Below are 20,818 nucleotides of genomic sequence, written 5' to 3'. Positions count from 1 at the left end.
GGGCTTAGGCCATGGTCATGCAGAGGAGCAGAACCCCTGTGCGTGGGTGGAGCCCTGTTGACTTCAGTCAGCCTTCATGGTCAGTTAGCCTACAGCCTTATGGCTTGTCTACTCACAGATTTGCATGGGTTTAGTTAAATTTGTGAAAAAATTATGTGGACATTTAAAATGGCTTATTTTGGTTGGGGGAGAGGGGAAACCTTTGATCCACCAGGCAGAATTGGAACTCAGCAGCTTGTGAGATGATCCATTCATTGTGACCAGCAATTTAAAAAAATTTAAAAAAAAAAAAAAAAAAGGTTATAAGGGACAGTTCTCCAAATATGTGTAAGGTCTGGGTGACACTGTGAGGGAAAAAATGGGGTGATTTTTCAGAAGTACTGACCACCTGCTGCTCACGTCAGTGACATTCATTGGTGCTTAATGCCTCTAAAAATCAGGGCATCTTTTTTTAAGGTGTCCAAACATGGACTTAAGGGCCTTGGATCATTCTTCTTTCTCTTTTATTCCTTCCTCACCCAGAATTGATATCCTCTGTCATTACACTTAAAGAGAATAGTCAGCCAAATATCTTTTAGGTCTTATTCAACCAAGCAAAATGTATCTGCACGTAACTTATGCATGAAAGCTTTATGCTAGCAATGGTGATCCTCTATTATGTGTACTTCAAATATTGTATGATGCCATTTCTGCTGGCAGGTGACTCCTACAGAATTCTTGGCACTGATGGACAGGGCTCTTGTAGCCAGGTTTTTTTTACCAGCCACTTGCCTTTACATGGGGTCTCTGTTTTGTTATATTAGCTGCTTCTCTGATTTGCAGAGCACTGTAATGCAGAGAATTCCATAAATATCTGAGCTCAAGTGTCTATATGTCACAAGTGATGCTTGTGCAGTTCTGAAAATGAAATCTGTTTTTACCAGGAATTTAATTACCAGTTTGTCTCAATTGTTGCATTTGACATTTTCTCATAGCTGATATTTTTCAGAGCCACTCAAAGAACAATCATGTCATTCATCAGGTGGTTCTATTATTAGTTATTATTTATATTACTATAATGCATAGGAACCCTAGTAATGGACCAGGACCCCATTTTGCTAGGCACTAAATGGCATTCATTGAGGAAAATAATTGGCTGATATAAATGTAGTTTTCTATGCAGATGTTTACTGCAGTGTGTGGGTTGAAACTGTCCTGACAAATTAAAGAGCCAGAGTGAAAATGACTAGTACTAGTGAAGGCTCTATATGTTCAAATAGATTTTAATTGGTATTGTAGGCCCCCTTTAATAGAGGGGCCTCTGAACTTTATTGGGAGTGTTGCCGTTGGGAAGATCCAGTGTGCTGCAATCTAGCCTTAGCGACTAGGTTATGCAGGGAGTGGGGAGGGCTCCGTTTTTGGGGAGAGAAGCCAGATTGCTGGTGTGGAGCTCTGTCCATACCAGGAGCTGCTGCTGGGAAGCCAGCTGGGATTTTGATCAAGCAGGGAGCTTCAGAGGTGGTTGGTGGGTGGCTTCACTGGAGCCAAGGGAGAGACTAGTGCTGTGCCTAGAGCTGATTGAGGTGGGCCTGCAGTGAAGGAACTGTGAGAAACCCCCACTCTTGTTTGGGAAAGTACTTGCAAGGGAAGGGGCACAGCAGAGAGTCTGAGTCTGAGGAGAGGCGGAGTGATTTTCCCAGGACCCAGAGCTGCTGACATTTGACGGGGACAACTCCAGTCTTCAGAGGGAGTGTGCAACTTGTTGCCTTGGCTGGACTGAAGCAACAGAGTGCTGTCTCCAGTTTCAGATCTTCAAGTGCGACTATGCAAGCAAGTGTCTAGGACTCTGAAATCCAGAGGAGTGTACACTCCAGGGTGGGGTAAATGGTGGAAGTGTAAATGCCAGTTAGATAAGTTTCATTTATTACTGTATACTGTATTTGTTAATTGATTTTATTCAACTGCCCCCTGTGGATTTAAATTAGTAGTGACGTTTAATCTTAGTTGGTTATACCCTGTTTCTTTAAGTTCTTAAGTAAAGGTGTGTTAACTCTAATTTAAGTATATTGGATGTATATTATTTATAATTGGTATTTTTGAGTTTGACCCAAGCCACAGATTATTAGTACTATTTGAAGGCGTTCATTCCGGGAGGTTCCCAAGGTACGCCATTGAGTGTGTACAGGGTCCAACCAGGTGGAAGCACCGCCAATTTTAAATTCCTTTAGGAATAAAGGGATTGCAGCAGAGGGGTGGGTAAAGGATTCTCACCTATTCAACGTCACCGCTGGGATACTCAGGGTCTCCTTTAATGTCAACAACATCAGGCGCCCAGGCACACAGGTCAGTGTTGCCTGCTCTGGAGTAATCCAGGGAGGAAAGGAGGGATTACAGTATTTAGACATGAAAATATTAAATATCACTGGTTTATACAACCTCTTTTAATTAATGTCTTGTGAATGGATATGGAGTTGAAGTAGATGGAGAGAAGTATTAGTAGCCTTTAAAATAGAATACATACGCTTCCTGGGTTACGCAAGACCTTATTTACACAAATTCGCACTTACGGAAAAAGTTCCATAAGCCAGAAATAGGATTTTCTAGTTGCGGAAATTTTTGCGTAATGTATGGGTATATGTCACCGACTTACGCAAAATTCGAGTTACGCAAGGCTTTCCAGAATGGAACGTTTGCGTAAATCGGAGGGTGTCTGTATAAAAACAATATTCAACAGCATATATTAATGTTTCTGTCAGTTTCCCAACTTATCTTTGTCTTTCTATTCTGTAGCTTTTGGCTCAGTATTCAATTTAAACACATCTTTTGAGTAAGGTGATGTTCAGTTAAATGTCTTGTCTGTATAACCACTGAAAACATGAATGGTTTAAGGGTGAAATTTACAAAACTAGTATTCCAAGAATACAGTCTCTTCATTACTACCATGAGTTAAAATTCACATGAAGCTGTAAATATGTGAAAATGGGCTTTTGGAAAAATTTATAGGTGTTCTGACTGCATTAATTTCACAGAAATTAAAAAGAAAAGGAGTACTTGTGGCACCTTAGAGACTAACAAATTTATTTGAGCATAAGCTTTCGTGAGCTATAGCTCACTTCATCAGATGTATTCAGTGGAAAATACAGTGGGGAGATTTATATACATAGAGAACATGAAACAATGGGTGTTACCATACACACTGTAACGAGAGTGATCACTTAAGGTAAGCTATTACCAGCAGGGAGCTATTTTTCATAACTGTTTCACATTTGGGGACAATGTATACCTTCAAATCAGCAGCACTGCTATGGGTACCTGCATGGCCCCACAGTATGCCAACATTTTTATGGCTGACTTAGAACAACGCTTCCTCAGTTCTCATCCCCTAATGCCCCTACTCTGGTTATGCTACATTGATGACATCTTCATCATCTGGACCCATGGAAAAGAAGCCCTTGAGGAGTTCCACCATGATTTCAACAATTTCCATCCCACCATCAACCTCAGCCTGGACCAGTCCACACAAGAGATCCACTTCCTGGACACTACGGTGCTCATAAGCGATGGTCACATAAACACCACCCTATATCGGAAACCTACTGACCGCTATTCCTACCTACATGCCTCTAGCTTTCATCCAGATCATACCACTCGATCCATTGTCTACAGCCAAGCTCTACGATATAACCGCATTTGCTCCAACCCCTCAGACAGAGACAAACACCTACAAGATCTCTATCATGCATCCTTACAACTACAATACCCACCTGCTGAAGTGAAGAAACAGATTGACAGAGCCAGAAGAGTACCCAGAAGTCACCTACTACAGGACAGGCCCAACAAAGAAAATAACAGAACGCCACTAGCCATCACCTTCAGCCCCCAACTAAAACCTCTCCAACGCATCATCAAGGATCTACAACCTATCCTGAAGGAAAGGAGTACTTGTGGCACCTTAGAGACTAACAAATTTATTTGAGCATAAGGTGCCACAAGTACTCCTTTTTGTGAATACAGACTAACACGGCTGCTACTCTGAAACAGAAATTAAAGTATCTCTGGGTGTAGATAAATATTCTACCAATGTGACTTCCATTGTTTCAGAAGGTATTGAAATGAGAACACCTTGAAGTTGGATGTAGTGACAATTCATGTTCTACATGTTCGTGTTCTTCTATGACAGTAATGTTTTCTGAAAACCTACCTTCAGTGGAATTCTCTTACTGTGTTCCACATAAAATACTATTGCAAAATGAGTTTCTGTAATGTGAACACGCAAAGCAGTTTCAAATTGCATCACAGCAAAACTATTGCAATAGAAAAGACACCTACTTCTGTTTTTTATTATTTTTGTTTAAATCACAAGGAATATACAAGAATTGTATTACAGGAAGGAATCAAAAATCAGTGTAGCCATCTGGAGGAGACAAGCAATAGAAAGTATATAGTAGTCATTTTTGCTTTCTTACGGCCTCCACCAAATCCCACTTCTGGTTACTTCAAAGAGCATTGGATCAGGCTTGCACTCAACGAAAATTAGAAAGATATGAGTTAAAATATGCTTAAAAGTGTGTTTTATTCTGTCAACTGTATTGTAAAGATCTGTCAAAACCGGGAGAGGGGAAGAAGTTTAGAGCCTATATTCTTCTTCTATAATAAAGACAAGCTATGAGATTTTGGCTATTTCCTAGACTTAAACGTGACCTGCAAAGGAAAAAAATGTTTTTGTGCTCCCTTTTATTCTTTATAATGTATAAAGAAGGCTTGATTTCCACCCCTCCACCCCCACAAAAAAAGCAAACCTGTGGGTTTTTCCTACTTGTTTGTTATATTTGAAGTTCAGATCCTGTCTAACCTAAAAGGCACTATGATGGCTAAAGATTTAGTGAAATGATGTCCTTCCAGGACTTCAGTGCAGTTGAGAGGGGAAAGGATTTTTTTAGTCATACTGTTTAAAACTGTTTGATTTTTGTGAACACCTTCTTCACTTACTATTAAACATTCTGGAGACAAGGTGTCACTCAACACCTTCACTCCTTCAATCATGTGTGAGAGCTAACAATAAACTATTCTGAAACCCCCAGGACGTCCTCCAGTAGATTATAGGATGACGAGACAACATTCCTGTTAGTTCCAAAGTAACATAAAACAAAACAAACCACACCCTCAAAAAACTAAGTAGCAAAAATTCAAATGAACAAAAAAATCTTCTGCGTTCAAAATCAGTTTTAAAAAAAAAAATTCACACATCATCTTTAAGAAACACGAGGAAGACTAGAAATTTATTGGATATGAATGTGGTTGGTGGAATCAAATGAAAAGAACTTTTTGACATTGCACAAAGAACTCTCCAGCCAAATGCCAGGCAACAAAATTACTATAATCACTAGGAAATGGAACACCAGCTCACTTCAGATAAGATGCTGTACAGTCATCCAGTGGTAGCAATCTTTGGTCACTATCAAGTGGAGCTAGATTCAGACTAGTGGGTTTTGTTTCCTGAGCCATCAAGTTCCTTAATGTGGGTTTTCTCAGGCCTAGGACATGATGCTATAATCAACCACAACAATGGGGCAGAATTGATCATTGAAAGAAGTGTTGGATGAACAAATGAAATAATCTTGAGCTAGTAATTGCTGTTCTGGGCGGAAAACTGATTTGAACTGCAGCATGTTTAAACTATCTAGAAAGTGACATTGATGGCATCAGGTTTCAGACTGCACGTGCGTGCATTCACACATGCGTGCACACATAAAACTGCATGAAAAAGTCTGCTCATAAGTATACTACATATGCTCCTGTAGTTGAAGGGATCACTGCCGTGTAGTTTTGGCCCAAGCTTTATTTTTTGTTAAAGGTTTTACAAAAGCTAATAATATAAATAGCTTCCTGCAATGTAAACCAAATAAAATTAAGACCAAACTATTCAGATATAAACATCCCCTTCTGTGTCTGCAGCTGAGTAATTAATATATCATTTGTGCTGAATTGAGCCTCAAATGTTTGTGAGCCTTTTGTTGTATTCTTGAATGTATTTGTTTAAAATTATTTGCTTACATGAATTATTATTGATCTTAAGATTGTTTACTTGCAGTTTGTTGTATTTGATATCCAAAATGTGATGTGTTGGATAGTTATGATTGAACATGTAGGCCATGTGGTATTTTTCTATACTCAGATTGGCTGAGCATAACTCTTAGATCAAATTTTGAGTGCAATTGCTAGTGTTTATATACAGAATTATAGAAATCATAGGAAGGGACCTCAAGAGGTCATCAAGCCCAGCCTCCTGTGCTGAGGCAGGACCAAGTAAATCTAGACCATGCCTGATAGGTTTTTCTTCAACCTGTTCTTGAAAACTCCAAAGATTTTCGGACCTTATTTGTGAATGTTTTCTGATCTCTGCTTAAAACTCTTTGTTCCTATGAGCATTCCTGCCAGGAAACTCCATCACTAAAATAGTAATGGAAAGTGAACACGAAGAGATGTGAATACAGGCACAATTTTGAATTCACTGTTTTTTATTTGAGAGAATGTTTGCGGTAAAACGTTTTGAGCTACCTGCAGAGCAGCATAGTCAGCAGCATTGTGTTGATAATAAACAAAACTGACTCATTTAGTTTGAGTGAATAAACTGAGAAGTGCAGAAAGACAACAAATTGCTTAATTGGCAAATAGTTCTAGAAATACTAGATCTTCTCCCTTCCACCCAAATAAACATAGATAAATAAGGATTTGCCTTCTGTCCCTGAGCCCACAGAGGCCCAGAATCTTCAGGAGGCCAGGGGTATCTATGTGGATGTTTCTGCACCAGCTGTGAAGCACTTGCCTTCTTCTAACTCCCAATCTGTGTGGCTCCCCTGGCACTGTTTTGCCAGCACTTCCTCTTCCTGGAGTCTCCATGAAGAGGATGGAGTGGGGGCCCCAAACCAGCTACATCTTTTTTTTGGATAACACTTTTCAGGTGCCAAGTAGGTCTTTGCGGGAGGAAAGTAATGCACAAACTCCCTGTCCCATCCTGTCTTCCTCCAGCTTTCTGCTTCAGCAGCACCAGGTCCAAATATTGGAGAGGGTGTTCCCTATGCATTTTTTTCAAGGAAATGACCAGACTCTAGGGTTTTGAAATGTTTTTAGAATGTTAAATGTTGTCAGTGCACAGGTAAGGAGGTAGTTTTGTGTGTGTAATGTTATTTAACTTGGTATTGCCCCTTTAAAGATGACAAAGTGATGAATAACAGAATAGAGCACTCCAAATCGGATATGGTTAAGGTCTAATAGTCTCCCTCAAAAGCTTGCTTGCTGATCTTTCACATTTGAAAGCAGTAAGACATGTCCCTGGTGCACATCAACGGGCATCCTTCTCGGCCTGAGCCAGATTGTGATCAGAGATGTGCTACAGGAGAAGGCCTCCACACTTGTATGGCCTGCATGAAGGACAGTCACAATAGCAGTTCCTGCTTGCTGCTTACTCTCCCTGGCAAACAAATTGCCTGAGAGGGGGTATCAAGGAGGCAGGGCCATGCCTTACCCTCTGCACAGGCCCCATGAAGTAGCATATGTCCTGCTGGGAGGCTCCAGAAGAGAATATATATATAAACTGGCCACCAGGAACTTTAAACTTGAAATTAGATGAAGGTTTCTAACCATCAGAGGAGTGAAGTTTTGGAATAGCCTTCCAAGGGAAGCAGTGGGGGCAAAAGATCTATCTGGCTTTAAGATTAAACTCGATAAGTTTATGGAGGAGATGGTATGATGGGATAACGTGATTTTGGTAATTAACTGATCTTTAAATATTCGTGGTAAATAGGCCTAATGGCCTGTGATGGGATATTAGCTGGGTGGGATCTGAGTTACCCAGGAAAGAATTTTCTGTAGTATCTGGCTGGTGAATCTTGCCCATATGCTCAGGGTTTAGCTAATTGCCACATTTGGGGTCGGGGTCACTTGATGGAGGATTCTCTGCTCCCTGGAGTCTTTAAACCACGATTTTAGGTCAATAGCTCAGACATAGGTGAGGTTTTTTGCAGGAGTGGGTGGGTGAGATTCTGTGGCCTGCGTTGTGCATGAGGTCAGACTAGATGATCAGAATGGTCCCTTTTGACCTTAGTATCTATGAATCTATATTACTTGAGACATATCCTCTCCTGATGTTCCCTCAGGTGCTGTGACTCTTCTGTGTCCTACACAAGACTGTGTGTAAATCACACAATCTAGCCTTGTATGTTGTAAAAGGGATACAAGAAGAGCCCCTTCAAAGAAATCTGAGTGCAGAAGGACTATTAATATTGATACTGACATACAAGATGAGAAAAATTGAGTTGCAGCAAGGAAAATAAAAAGACTGACCAAATTTTCTTTCTCCCTGTTTGAATCTGGGCATTCAGGCCCCAGGAATAACTCCTAACATTCTAGAAAGCTTCTAATGTTACATAGTGAATCTTGAGGCCTCTGTGCTCTTTCTAGGTAAGCTTTAGGTAAAGTACATCAGCAGAATCTACAGCTATTTGTTTTAGGAAACCAATTCAGCTGAGAAATTGCTGGAGAAAGATGAGACACTGTCTCAGCAGGTGCCTCTGATATACACACTGAACTGTCTGACATAAACATCTTTCTCATGTTCAGACACTATAGTGAGACTTTTTATGAGCTGGTTTCCGCTCTGACAACTCTTCTACTAGTTCATTTGGGTAGTCCCACAAACTTCAGTGGGGCTACTTGTAAGGGTTGCAGGATTGGGCCCTTAATAGATCATTGTTACTATTATTTCAACAGGGCCTTTGTCCGTAGTGTTTTATTGACAAGTAGAGGACCTAGCCTTGCACTACCATCTACATCTGTGCAAAGTGGAGGTAAAATGCTACCAAAGAGTCAGACTTCCTCACTGACATTCACTTTTTCCACGTGTAAGTGGCTGCACAAGGTGCAAGGCAGTGAAGTATCAGGTCCACACTTCTGCCCTCAGTTGTTTGCAATGTAGGTGAGGTACAAAGTGACCCAAAATAAGGAAAGGAACATCAAGGAAAAGGGAGTGGGAATGAGTTGTAAGGAATGTGCTTATAATTCTTGAGTGAGCAGTATGACTAAAAGGAAAATAGCACATTTGTTATAATTACAGTGAGGTTCTCACATAACTGTCTTCTGGGGGGAAGAACAGAGGTAGACATTTTAATTTTACTCAACCAACCAAAATATGTTTCCACTTTTACCTCCCCTAATATAACTGTGAAATATATTCCTATCATATCAGAGGTAATTGGTGTGGATTTCTGGGGACGTTGCTGTTATTTAAAAACCATACAAGTTTGTTCACTATAGTTTCTAGAGGTTTGAAGATTCTATTTCCCTGGTGCTTATGATCTTGTCTGTTCTCTAGGCTCTGTCATTGTGGTGGTGGTTTTGCTACTCTCTCTCTCCTTTTGAATTGCTACCTCTGTTGAATTCTTTCTGTTTCCAGCCCAGCATTATAAGGGCCAAATCCTGCTCCCCTTACTTCTAAACATGAGTACAGCAAGCAGAATTTAATTTAACCTATATGTAATTAATGCCAAAATGTTCTAAAGCTGTTGCTGTCACATATCACTTCAGAAGTGGAAGAAATATCTGAGCTCTTGAAGCTAACCAAAATAAGATAATTGGATTGTGCACTTGCAGAATATCTGAAAGAAAATGACTCATCTACTAGATAACAGTATTCATTTTATTTGTGTAACACTGCAATGTTTTTTTGTTCGTCTATCAATAGGATCCTTACTATAGGTTTAATGACCTGGCCTACAGATGGATCTCCTTGGATAACTGGACTTACAGCAGGACATTCAAAGCCCCTTTTGATGTCAGGTATGCAATAAGAATAGCTTTATGTTATCTTCCATGCAGAAATGCTTGTTGTTAAGCAGTCAGCCCCAAATCCACCGATTACTTTCAGATGTAATAAACCAAATTCTGTAATGGGATATAAGCTTCAAGCAGCCTGTTGCTAAATGTCACTTGGTGGGTTTTTTTTTTTCTTTTTCAAGATTTTTTTCCCTATTGTCAAAAAATGGTGTACAAATTGCCAACTGCTGAAGGGCAATAATAAAGCTGATAGGAAGCAAGCAGCCACACATCTGATATCTATTGGACTTGGGATGTTGTGCTGTATTGTATTGATCCATGTCAGCTGTCATTTTAATTTGAAATGATAAAGATGGCTACACTGAGGAAAGTATTTTTGTAACCCATTGAAACAGCTGCTATTTAGGATACTGGGGACATAGATTTCAGTATTGACTCTCTCCATGTGTAGTTAATTCAAAGTACCCTAATAATTTTACATTCCTGTGTCATCATTCATAGCAAATGGCAGAAAGTGAATTTGGTTTTCGAGGGAGTAGATACAGTAGCACAAATCCTGATCAATAATGTCACTGTTGGGAGAACGGACAACATGTTCAACAGATATGTGAGTAATTCTGGTATTTCTAAAGGCAATTCTACAGTTGTCTCTAAGCACTTTTCTGCCAAGCGGTTCGTACCTTGACATGTACACAATAATACCCCCAATGTGTTCAGTCCAGAGTATAATGTAATAAACTAGACTTGATAATGTGTCATAGGGTTTGAAATGTCTTTATCTGAGAGCCATACAGAAAGCCACCTCATTGCTGGGAAGGGGAGGTTCACTGGCTTCCCAGTGGGAGCAGGATCAGGCCTAGAGAAGAACATTTCATGTTGTAATCTAGAAGAAGTATGACAAGAGGAACAGTTTACCTAATGATATGAGTCTTGCTTCTTGGGAGCTGTCACAGCCCTAAGAAAACTGAAGTTTAAATCAGTTATATTAACTGTAAATCTGCTTCCTAATTGGCATTAGAGTACTGCTGCTTTACCTGCGAATGCTGAAGTGTAAATGCGTGCCGTGTAAAGCTTACTTATACATGTTTTTCTGCAGTTTCTTTCTTTTGTTCTTTCATTCTAATAGAGTATCTAAATTCCCAGGCCTTTTGATGTCATTGTGTTGTCTCTTTGATCCTAGTCTGTATCAGTATGACAGGATCAGGTACTGAATAGTCACAGTCCCATTTTAGAATTGCCATAATTGTACCAAATAACTTTGTAGATTTCAATTACAAGGTTGTGCTAGGTCCTATACAAACACTTAGTAAAATACAGTCCCTGCTCCAGAGCGTATAAATAGACAAAACAGACGACGACTGTGAGAAAGGAAAGCCCATTTTATAAATGGGGAACTGAGCCACACAGAGATCCTTAGTTTCTTCATGTCTCAACATTTACCTTCGTGGTTTTAGAGAAAAGAGGGTCTTGTGGCTGAAGCACAGAACTGGGACTCAGGAGATCTGGATTCTGTTCCTGGCTTTGCCCCAGACTTGCATGACCTAGAACAAATCAAATAGCCTTTTTGTGCCTCGGTTTCCGACCTGTGAAATAGGAATATTAATTCTTCTCTCTTTCAAAGGGGTGTTGTGAAGGTGTTAGTTAATATTGGAAGGTGTCAAAACAGTTTACAGATGGGAGATGCTGTAGAATTGCAAAGAAGTAGTATTCAGTATTTATTTCTGGATCTTCAGTTTGGTAGGCCACTAGTAGCATCTGCTTTGTGAAATGACTGCGTAACGTAGAATCGAACTGACTAGGACAGAGTCAAGGATTTCATGACTCTGGCAGTTACTCTATTCAGTGGCTCCATTTGTAAAACACTTGAGTGGTGAATCTATTCTGTGGAGGCTGCTTATGTTGTAATTTGTTATGTGGTGGTCTGCTGCCTGGTCAAGGACAGTGGCTGCTGATTGTGGAGAGGGGCAGGGGCACTTCCGCTTGGTAGAAATTCAAGAACAAATAGCAGGCATGCCACAAACTAATGGTGTGGACAGAACACTAATATCAACCAATTGAAATCTTCATTTTACCAGGTGAAATTAAATTGAGGGGTGGGTATAGTGGTGAGAGCATAAGAGTTTTAAAACTAAATATGTACCTTTCTGTCCATCCACAAATGGGGGGGGGTCTAACACAGCGGTGGGCAAACGTTTTGGCCCGAGGGCCACATTTGGGTATGGAAATAGTATGGCAGGCCATGAATGCTCACAAAATTGGAGGTTGGGGTACAGGAGGGTTCGGCTGGGGGTGCGGGCTCTGAGGTAGTGCTGGGGATGAGGGGTTGGGGGTGCAGGAGGGTGCTCTGGGCTGGGACCGAGAGGTTCAGAGGGCAGGGGGATCAGGGCTGGGGCAGAGGTATGGAAGGGGGACAGGGGGCAGGCTGTGTGTGGCGCTTACCTCAAGCAGCTCCCACAAACAGCAGCATGTCCCCCCTCCGGCTCCTACACTGAGGCGCAGCCAGGCGGCTTTGTGCGCTGCACTGTGTGCAGGCACCGCTCCTGCAGCTCCCATTGGCTGTGGTTCAGGGCCAATGGGAGCTGCGGGGGCGGCGCTTGCGGCAGGGTGTAGAGCCCCCTGGCTGTCCCTATGCTTAGGAGCCAGAGGGGAACATGCCACTGCTTCCAGGAGCCGCGCGGATTGGGGCAAGCCCCTGACCCTGCTCCCCAGCGGGAGCTCGAAGGCCAGATTAAAACGTCTGGAGGGCCAGATGTGTCCCCGGGCCATAGTTTGCCCACCCCTGCTCTAACAGGTCAATAAATAAGTCCTACGGAGAGTTCTTTGCTCAGTCCAGAGATGACAGTGTATCTACATTTTAGAGAAGGGAGTGGAGGGATGGGGAATCATACTATGCCTTGACAGCAGAGGATTGTATAAGGTTCAGCTGAGTACTCAGTCTACCTAAAATCAGGCTCTGAAGCTCACCTACCCACCCCGGGCTTCACAGCTCAAGCTACATCTTCAAAGTGTTGTCTGCATAGCTATTTTTAGAGTGCTAGTGTGGGCCTGCTAGCTCAATTCTGTCAACCTGGGTTGGGAGGTTTACTTCTTCGGGCTATATAGATATACCCATAGACTCCCATTGACTGCAATGGGGCTGAAGGGTTTGCCCAGAGAGAGCTACATGTAGGACTTATTGTGCGTTTTCTCTTAGTTTGAGAAGTATTCTAATTCTCTTTTCCTTCAGTCCTGCAACCTGTAGAGACTAGTTCACAAAGATATTCAAATAATATCTATATGGTTTAAAACAAATATACCAATCTTTATAAAGCTCACAGCTAAATTTCAGTGGTATACCGTTTTGTTTTTGGTTTTTTTCTGGTGCAGAGCTTTGATATTACCAGTGTGATCAAGGAGGTCAATTTTATTGAGGTCCGTTTCTTATCAGCCATTTCATATGCAGCAGAGCAGAGCAGATCTCACAGCGCATACAGTGTGCCTCCACAGTGCCCTCCACCTGTGCAGAAAGGGGAGTGCCATGTTAATTTCATCAGAAAGGTAAGAGCAAGATCAAGTGTGTATGCGACTAGAGGCTTGGATGCAGGAATGCACAATGTACTATCATAATAAATGCATTCTGAAACCTGTGGTGTAATTTCATAACTAGGGCATATTTTTCATAGCAAAAAAATCCCATAGTCCAAAATGTAGTTCTAATCTGTAAGAGGCATAAAAAGACCAGGGTAGCTATCTGTGTGACAAGAATTTTTAAAAGGTTATCTTTGTCAAGGTGTCAGCAAGTAGACTGACAGCCAGAAGGGTGTTTCTGTGGGGGGCAGATTGTGTAGTCACTATCAATCTATCCACTATGTGAGTTTAGCGAGGAATAATGACAATAACAAGCTGTTCTGAGTGCCAGAGTTTATTGCCAAGGCTGTAGTAAATCTAAGCCAAGCAACTTTGTGAGTGTTTTTCATTGCTCATGTGCTGTGCTATTTATACTGTGCCTCTCTGGCATGTACCGACAAGAGTTATCTAACGGAGAGCCTACTTTCATCTTAAGGTGTTGTGAAGTGTGTGTGTGTGTGCGTGTGTGTGTGTGTGTGAGAGAGAGAGATGTGTGTGTGTGTGTGTGTGTATATATATGTGCGTGTGTGTGTGTGTATATATTAAGTTAAAATTACAGACTAGAACAAAAATTCCAAAGATGGGAAACTGTAAGTCTTTAGTTCACACTGTTATAACTACCTATGGCAGAATATCTTCTGTATAGGATCTCACGCTGTTCTGAAAGAGCCTTGCAGTAAGGAGGCACAACTGGGAAAATAATGAGTTTCAGAATTGCCTTTCTTTTGTTGGTTTGTCACAGTTTAAATGATTTCCCTGCTAAGTGCTCCCTGTATTCTCAACAGAGACCTACAGATCCTCCATTTTCAATTACCTCAAACAACATGCCCAGAATCCTTTTGACCTATAACTGAATGTAATTCTTCTAGAACCTGTCAACAGAGGGCTTGGTGCCTTGTTCCCCAAAGCACTCTGTTCCCTTCTCTCCTTGGGGCTGAAGAAGACATTGCCTTCACAACCATTACAATCCCTACGGATTGCAATTAGAATTGTAGCAGAACTAAGCACTAATCTCTGGTCCAACCCTGATTATCCTTGCTATGGTTGAATTTGAAACCCAAGTGGGGGAAAGCATAGGGGGTTCACTTGTATCATAAAGATTAATTAAAACTTGGAGAGTTGTTTAATTCTGCAGAGTCCATATGTTTGTTAGAAATCAGTCTGGAGGGGAAGGAGCTTGAACAGCTGTAGTCCTATTTATGGAGGTGAAATTGCTAGGAATGATTTTTATACTTTGCTGGGCTATATATTTAAACTCGTAAGACTTGTGGAAAGTACCCATAGTGATTTTTATCCTCAAAGGAATTGCATTTCTCTACTTGCAGATTGCTTGGAATGTTTCCTAAAACAGCTTGCATTTCAAACATATGGGTATAACGGCAGAGCTGCCACATTTGAAAGTAAATAAACACAACATTTTAAAAGTTTGTTTGAGTCTTACCATTGTAAAGTAATGGAATGCTATGTATATGTGTATGAGGTTCAGTATTAAGAATGTTAAACTCATCTAGATCTTCATGGGAGTCTTGTGGCCGAATCACCCCAGGCCCACACTGAAAATGTACCTTTTAATACTTTAAGATGGTGGCTTTTTACAATAGCTGGTGAAAATATAAGGGATTATATTAATGAACCTTGACTGTCTATCAGTGATAAAGTTTTTAAAAAGAAAAAGATGGTTCGCAGTCAGGACTGTTTTCTAAGAACTGGTTGTCCCTGCTGTTAAATTTGAAATTGGTTCATTGCTTTCTTCCTAGAAGAAGCTTTTGCAACTTGATAGACACGCAAGCTGACTCCTGTGATGCAGGGAATAGGCTTGACTAACACACTGTTGCTTGCCAAAATTAGTATGCTTCAGCTGTAAATTATTGGTCTCTAAATTTAGAATGGTAGGTCACTGTACAGGACTTTAACAAGATCTATTGTATTTGCACGAGGGAGAGGATGTTGTGGAGCTTAAAGGTCAGCTCAATCGATGTCTTAAAGGGATGCTGTTGACTAAAAATCTAGTCAGTTTTTAAAAATAAATAAAAATAAAAAGGTAGTTTCAGGTGCTATGCTTGGCCATGAGTATTTAATTCTGCCACTTTGTGTAGTCACAATGATATTTTCCTATTTTTTAACTATGTGGGGTTTTTTGTTTTTTTTTTTGGATAATCTTCCAGTTCCGGTATGAAAGAACCATGCAAACACAAGGGAGAAAGAGTGAACCTAACTATACACAAAATGTACCAAACAAACACACTGAATCTCTAATCTCTTTCAGTTACACTAGTCTGTGTTACTGGTAACAACAGTAGACATAACATTTTCATACTCCTGTTGATATTTAGGTTGATAGTGTCCCTTTAAATTATTGTAAACACCTTTATCCATCAATGTGCTATTCCTTTCTTTGTCTCTTACATTTAAAATTAAAGGTTGACCTTAAGACTATGGATAAGTCAGAACTGTTTTGAGAGTAACTGCTGGTTTGCTGCTATTGAATTTTTTGCTGGTTTTTTTATTATTATTATTTTTAAGGGAAGGGGTAGGTCTGATTTTGCTCTCCCACTGATTTTGTATGGTTTTAAATCTCGGCAGAATTTAGCCAAGGAGTAAGGAAATGTTACTGTACATTCTTCTTGAGTTATTGGAAATTGGAGAACTTTTTATTTGGTGTATGGAAATATTTTGTTTAGATACAGTAGATAATTTTTATAAAGAGTCTTTTTATTGTCTGGAACAATAACAGTCCCTCTGTGAAAAATACATACTTGCGATACATCTTTCTGTATTCCAGGAACAATGTTCGTTCAGTTGGGACTGGGGTCCCTCTTTTCCCACTCAAGGAATTTGGAAAGATGTTAGAATTGAAGCCTATAACCTTTGTCACCTGATCTACTTCACTTTGACCCCCAGCTATGGTAAGTCATGATGATATTACCCTTTATTCTTGTTTCACTTGAGAAATACAGGATTCTTATTCTAAGTTCAGTTACTTAGTACACTGGAATAGGAACATAAAAGCTGTTCTTTTGTTGTTTGTATGGACAGTGCTGAGTGCAATGGAGTCCAGATCTCACTACTGAAGTATAAATAATAATGGTAAAATTATTAAAAGTCCAGAATGCAAACTCTGTTTTGCATAAAGAGACCAACAGTGCATCAAAAAAATGTGTGTTAGGTTTATAATAGTGATTTATCTCTGTCCTGTTCTGTTGTTTGGGAGCATTACTTTTGCACCAGCTCGTGTGTTCAATTAAACTTCAAGTGATTGCTCATGTGTATTCCACAATAGTTGTGCATGCTTGCTACGTGCACCGGTATCGGAAGTATTTCCCCTAGCAGGATCCGTAGGGGAGCACCCCAGCAACCCCTGGAGTGGCGCCTCCATGGCGCGGTATAAGGGGCGCTGTGCGCTTCCCCCATCCTCAGTTCCTTCTTGCTGCCAGTGAAGGTGCTTTGGAACTGCTTTGCTCCAGCTTTGCTGTAGCTTGTCCCCAGAACTCTTATTCCTGCAGGGTTGGTACCTGTAGTTAGTACTCAATCAGTTTTAGTTTAGTTTAGCTAGTGCACCCAGGCATGTCCTGGGCCCAGGTCTTAAGTCGTGTGACACTTGTAGGCACCCGATGCCAGTGAGTGATCCGCACACGGACTGTTTACGCTGTTTGGGTGAAACCCATCTCGGCATTCGCTGCAAGATTTGCAAGTCGTTTAAGCCTCGGGCCGAGAGAGAGAGAGAGAGAGACATTAGGCTCTGGGCTATCCTCATGGAGTTGACGTTGACCCCGACTCTGGTGTGCTGCTGCGAGTTGGCACCAGGCACCGCGGTGTTGGTGTGCGGCAATCCCCCAGCGCCATCTACTAGTTGGCACCACTCCCCGTCCATAGGGCACTCCAAGAAGGCTAAGAAGAGGCCTTCTCCGCTGCGGCACCGAAGTAAATCTGGGGCAGAGACTAGACCAGTATTGGGCAGTCCTCGATCCCCATCAGCCTCTAGGCCTCCGACTCATGTAGAGCAGAGTAGCCTGGCCCATTCGGAGCAGGCTTCCCTGGATGTCCGGATGCCCTCCATGCCAGAGGCCCTGCAGGTGGCTCGGATGTGATGTCCATGCCGGTACCAGGAGCACCGCCAATGTTGTCCCCGCCGTCCAGAGGCAAGCTGCTACTGGGATCTCCGCAGTCACCCCCGACTCGGTCTCGGTCGAGGGAATGTTCCCGACGCTGTTCGCCGCTCAACAAGCATTCTGTGCGTAGTCCACATGGGTCCGTCAACTCCCACCAGGTTGTTTGGCTGGGTTCCGTCTGACAGAGACTCTGGGCACCGCTCCGCCTCGAGGAGCAGACACCGATGGGACTGAGGCAGACGTAGGCGAAGGTCCTCGTCTCGGAGGGGCTATCGTAGCTGGCTGCAACACGAATGTGACGCCGTTCCCGTTTGTCGTCTCATTCCAGGACCCCACCACGGCACCGCTCCCACAGCTCCGGGCGTCGATCGCTGGTTATTCGCCATTGCAGATCCACCCGCCAGGGCTGATCGCAGAGCAGCTGCTACCAGTGGTATCGTTCCTCCACATTGGAGTCGCTGTCTCGGGGTCCCACCGCTCCCGGCGCCACCTGTCCTCCTGGTCAATGGACAACGGCAGGTCATACACCAGCCTGGCCTCCCTTCGTAGCCATCCATCAATGGGTCAGGCCAGCCAGGCTGAACAGCCTGCTTCGCCGGTGCCACAGCAGGTGCAGTGTCACCGGATGGGGGCTCGCTCGGTGGCCGGAGCTTTGGAAATGGCCATTGGCCTCCCTCTCCCGACCTCCGAGGAAGGAGTCGGTGGGGCGTACGTCCTCGGTGCCATGCCCAGAGAGCGACCAGAGGTGGACCCTCCGGTGCCAGTGGAAATGCAAAGTAACACACCTCCCTCCTCGCCCTCCCCTCATGAGGTGATTACGGCCGCTCCTCCCTCTGTCCTGCAGGAGAACTCTAAAGCCCACCAAGAGCTATTGAAAAGGGTGCCATCAAACCTCAACCTTCAGGCAGAGGAGGTGGAGGAGCCCTCGGACTCCCTTTTTAATGCCCTATCCGCCACAGTACCGGGCAGGGTGGCCTTGCCTCTCCATGAAGGAGTGGGAAAAATTTCAAATGCCCTGTGGCAAACCCCGGTCTCATTGGCCCCCATCTCTAAGAGAGCGAAACAGAAATATTTTGTGCCCACCAAAGGCTCCTAACTCCCTGGTGGTCGAGTCGGTCAACCACAGGGAACAGCAGGGCCAACCAGCCCCTACTCCAAAAAATAAGGATTCAAGGAGGCTGGATTTATTTGGGAGAAAAAATTATTTGTCCTTGAGCTTCCACTTATGGGTGGCGAACCATCAGGCTCTCCTGGGCTGATACGAGTTCAATCTGTGGGGCTCCCTGCTCAAGTTCAGGGATTCCCTCCAAGAGCACGACAGGAAGGAGTTCAAAGCGCTGGTGGAGGAGGGTACAGCAACTGCCAGAGCAACTCTGCAGGCAGCGTCGGATGCAGTGGACACGGCCGCGTGGTCCGTGGCCTCCGCGGTATCCATGAGAAGGGCGTCATGACTTCTGCTCTCTGGGCTGTCCAGTGAAGCGCAGACCTCCTTGCAGGACCTCTCATTTGACGGCAAAGCTCCGTTTGTGGAACAAATGGATATAAAGACCTGAATGGCAATTCAGGTAAATGGCCTGAAAGACTCCCACACCACGCTTCAGACTCTTGGCCTCTATGTTCCGGCTCTGGCTAAACCGAAGTTTAAGTCACAGCAGGCTCCCGCCCAGGCCACCCAATCTAAATATGAGCCCCCTTATAAAAAGTCGCAGGACTATAAGAAGTGCCCACAGAGACAGTCTTGGCCTGCCCCCCAGTGTGGGTCCTCGAAGGGCAAACAGGCAGGGAAATGGCAATTTTGATGGGATGCCCTGGGGAGCCCTACCAGTTCTCATCAGGAATCAATCCACAATAAAGCTTCCCTTCTCCAACCGGGTGGGTGCTTTCCTCCCGGAATGGTGACAGCTGACCTTGGACTGATGGATCCTCAACACCATCTCCTGGGGTTATACCCTCCAGTTTACCTCCACCCTACCCAGCCACCCTCCGCCCCCATCCCTCCTGGGGGACCCCCTCACGAGGCTCTGCTTGAGCAGAAGGTGGGGTGGCTCCTTGGCCTGGGAGCGGTGGAAAGGGTGCCAGCGGAGTTCGAACGCAAGGGGTACTACTCCCGCTATTTCCTTATGCCGAAGGCCTAAAGGGGGCTCAGGCCCATCCTGGACCTGCAAGGCCTGAACCAGTACATGGTAAAGCTCAAGTTCTGCATGGTCTCCCTGGCCTCCATCATCCCTTCCCTGGATCCTGGGGACCGGTAACCTGCCCTCGATCTGCAGGATGCGTACTTCCACATTTATATATTCGAGGGGCACAGACGCTTCCTCAGTTTCATGGTTGGGCAGGAACACTACCAGTTTACGGTCCTCCCGTTTGGCTTGTCCACTGCCCCCAGGGTATTTACAAAGTGTATGTCGGTGGTGGCGGCCTATCTCAGGCGCCGTGGGGTCCAGATCTTCCCCTATCTGGACGACTGGCTGGTCAAGGGCAGCTCCCGGTCGCAGGTGCAGGATTACATGGCACTCCTTCTGTCCACGTGCGCCACTCTGGGCCTGTTGGTAAACGACACCAAGACCACGTTAGTCCCAGTGCAATGCATAGCGCCAGGGTCAGCAACCTATAGCACGCGAGCCAGTTTTTAATGGCACGCTGCTGTCTGCTGGGGATCCCAGCAGACAGCAGCGTGCCATTAAAAATCCTGCCTGGCCCGCTCTTCTCCGCCCACCACTCTCTCCTTGCAGGGCACACAAGCTTCCCTCTCCCCCCGCCTCTTTCCCCCAGCGTGCTGGGTTCCTGCCCCTCCTCCCCCCCTCCTTGCGGCCAATCAGCTGATGGCCCTTGCTATGGATGGGGAGAGGGAAAAGCAGAGCAGCAGTGTGCTCTCTGCTCTGGGGACTTTGGGGAGGGCGGTGAAATCAGGGCATATCCCCTCCAGCCTCCTGCCATGAGCTGCTCAGGGCAGGGGGCTGGGAGCACCCCCACAACCCCAGCCCACAATCCATAGCCCTCTGCCCTGCACCCCCCTCACACATCCCCAACCCTCTGAATCCTCCACACCACTCAGCCCTCTGCCCTCACCCCTGCATCCCCCACACACACCCCAGCCTTGTGCCTTGATCCCTGCACCCCCTCAAAACCCCTCAGGCCAGTAGTGGGCTGAACATGTTGGTGATGTAAGATCAGCATTTTAATTTAATTTTAAATTAAGCTTCTTAAACATTTTGAAAACCTTGTTTACATACAACAATAGTTTAGTTATATAAATATATAGACTTATAGAGAAAGACCTTCTAAAAAATGTT

At 43.8% G+C, this 20,818-nt stretch overlaps 1 protein-coding gene across 4 annotated transcripts in view; it reads left to right on the top strand.

The window, feature by feature from the left end:
- Positions 1 to 20,818, top strand: part of MANBA (mannosidase beta) — a 76,692-nt gene that overhangs the window by 4,547 nt on the left and 51,327 nt on the right. For all 4 annotated transcript variants that reach the window (XM_038398461.2, XM_038398458.2, XM_038398456.2 and 1 more), the window contains exons 2-5: positions 9,719 to 9,813; positions 10,312 to 10,417; positions 13,177 to 13,347; positions 16,199 to 16,322. In XM_038398461.2, coding sequence (XP_038254389.2) covers positions 10,403 to 10,417; positions 13,177 to 13,347; positions 16,199 to 16,322 — 310 coding nt within the window. In that variant the 5' untranslated portion in view covers positions 9,719 to 9,813; positions 10,312 to 10,402. The remainder of the gene's footprint in view (positions 1 to 9,718; positions 9,814 to 10,311; positions 10,418 to 13,176; positions 13,348 to 16,198; positions 16,323 to 20,818) is intronic.

The sequence above is a fragment of the Dermochelys coriacea genome, chromosome 4, assembly GCF_009764565.3.
Source record: "Dermochelys coriacea isolate rDerCor1 chromosome 4, rDerCor1.pri.v4, whole genome shotgun sequence".
NCBI classification, from domain to species: Eukaryota; Metazoa; Chordata; order Testudines; family Dermochelyidae; genus Dermochelys; species Dermochelys coriacea.
This window is presented reverse-complemented; position numbering and strand designations above follow the sequence as displayed.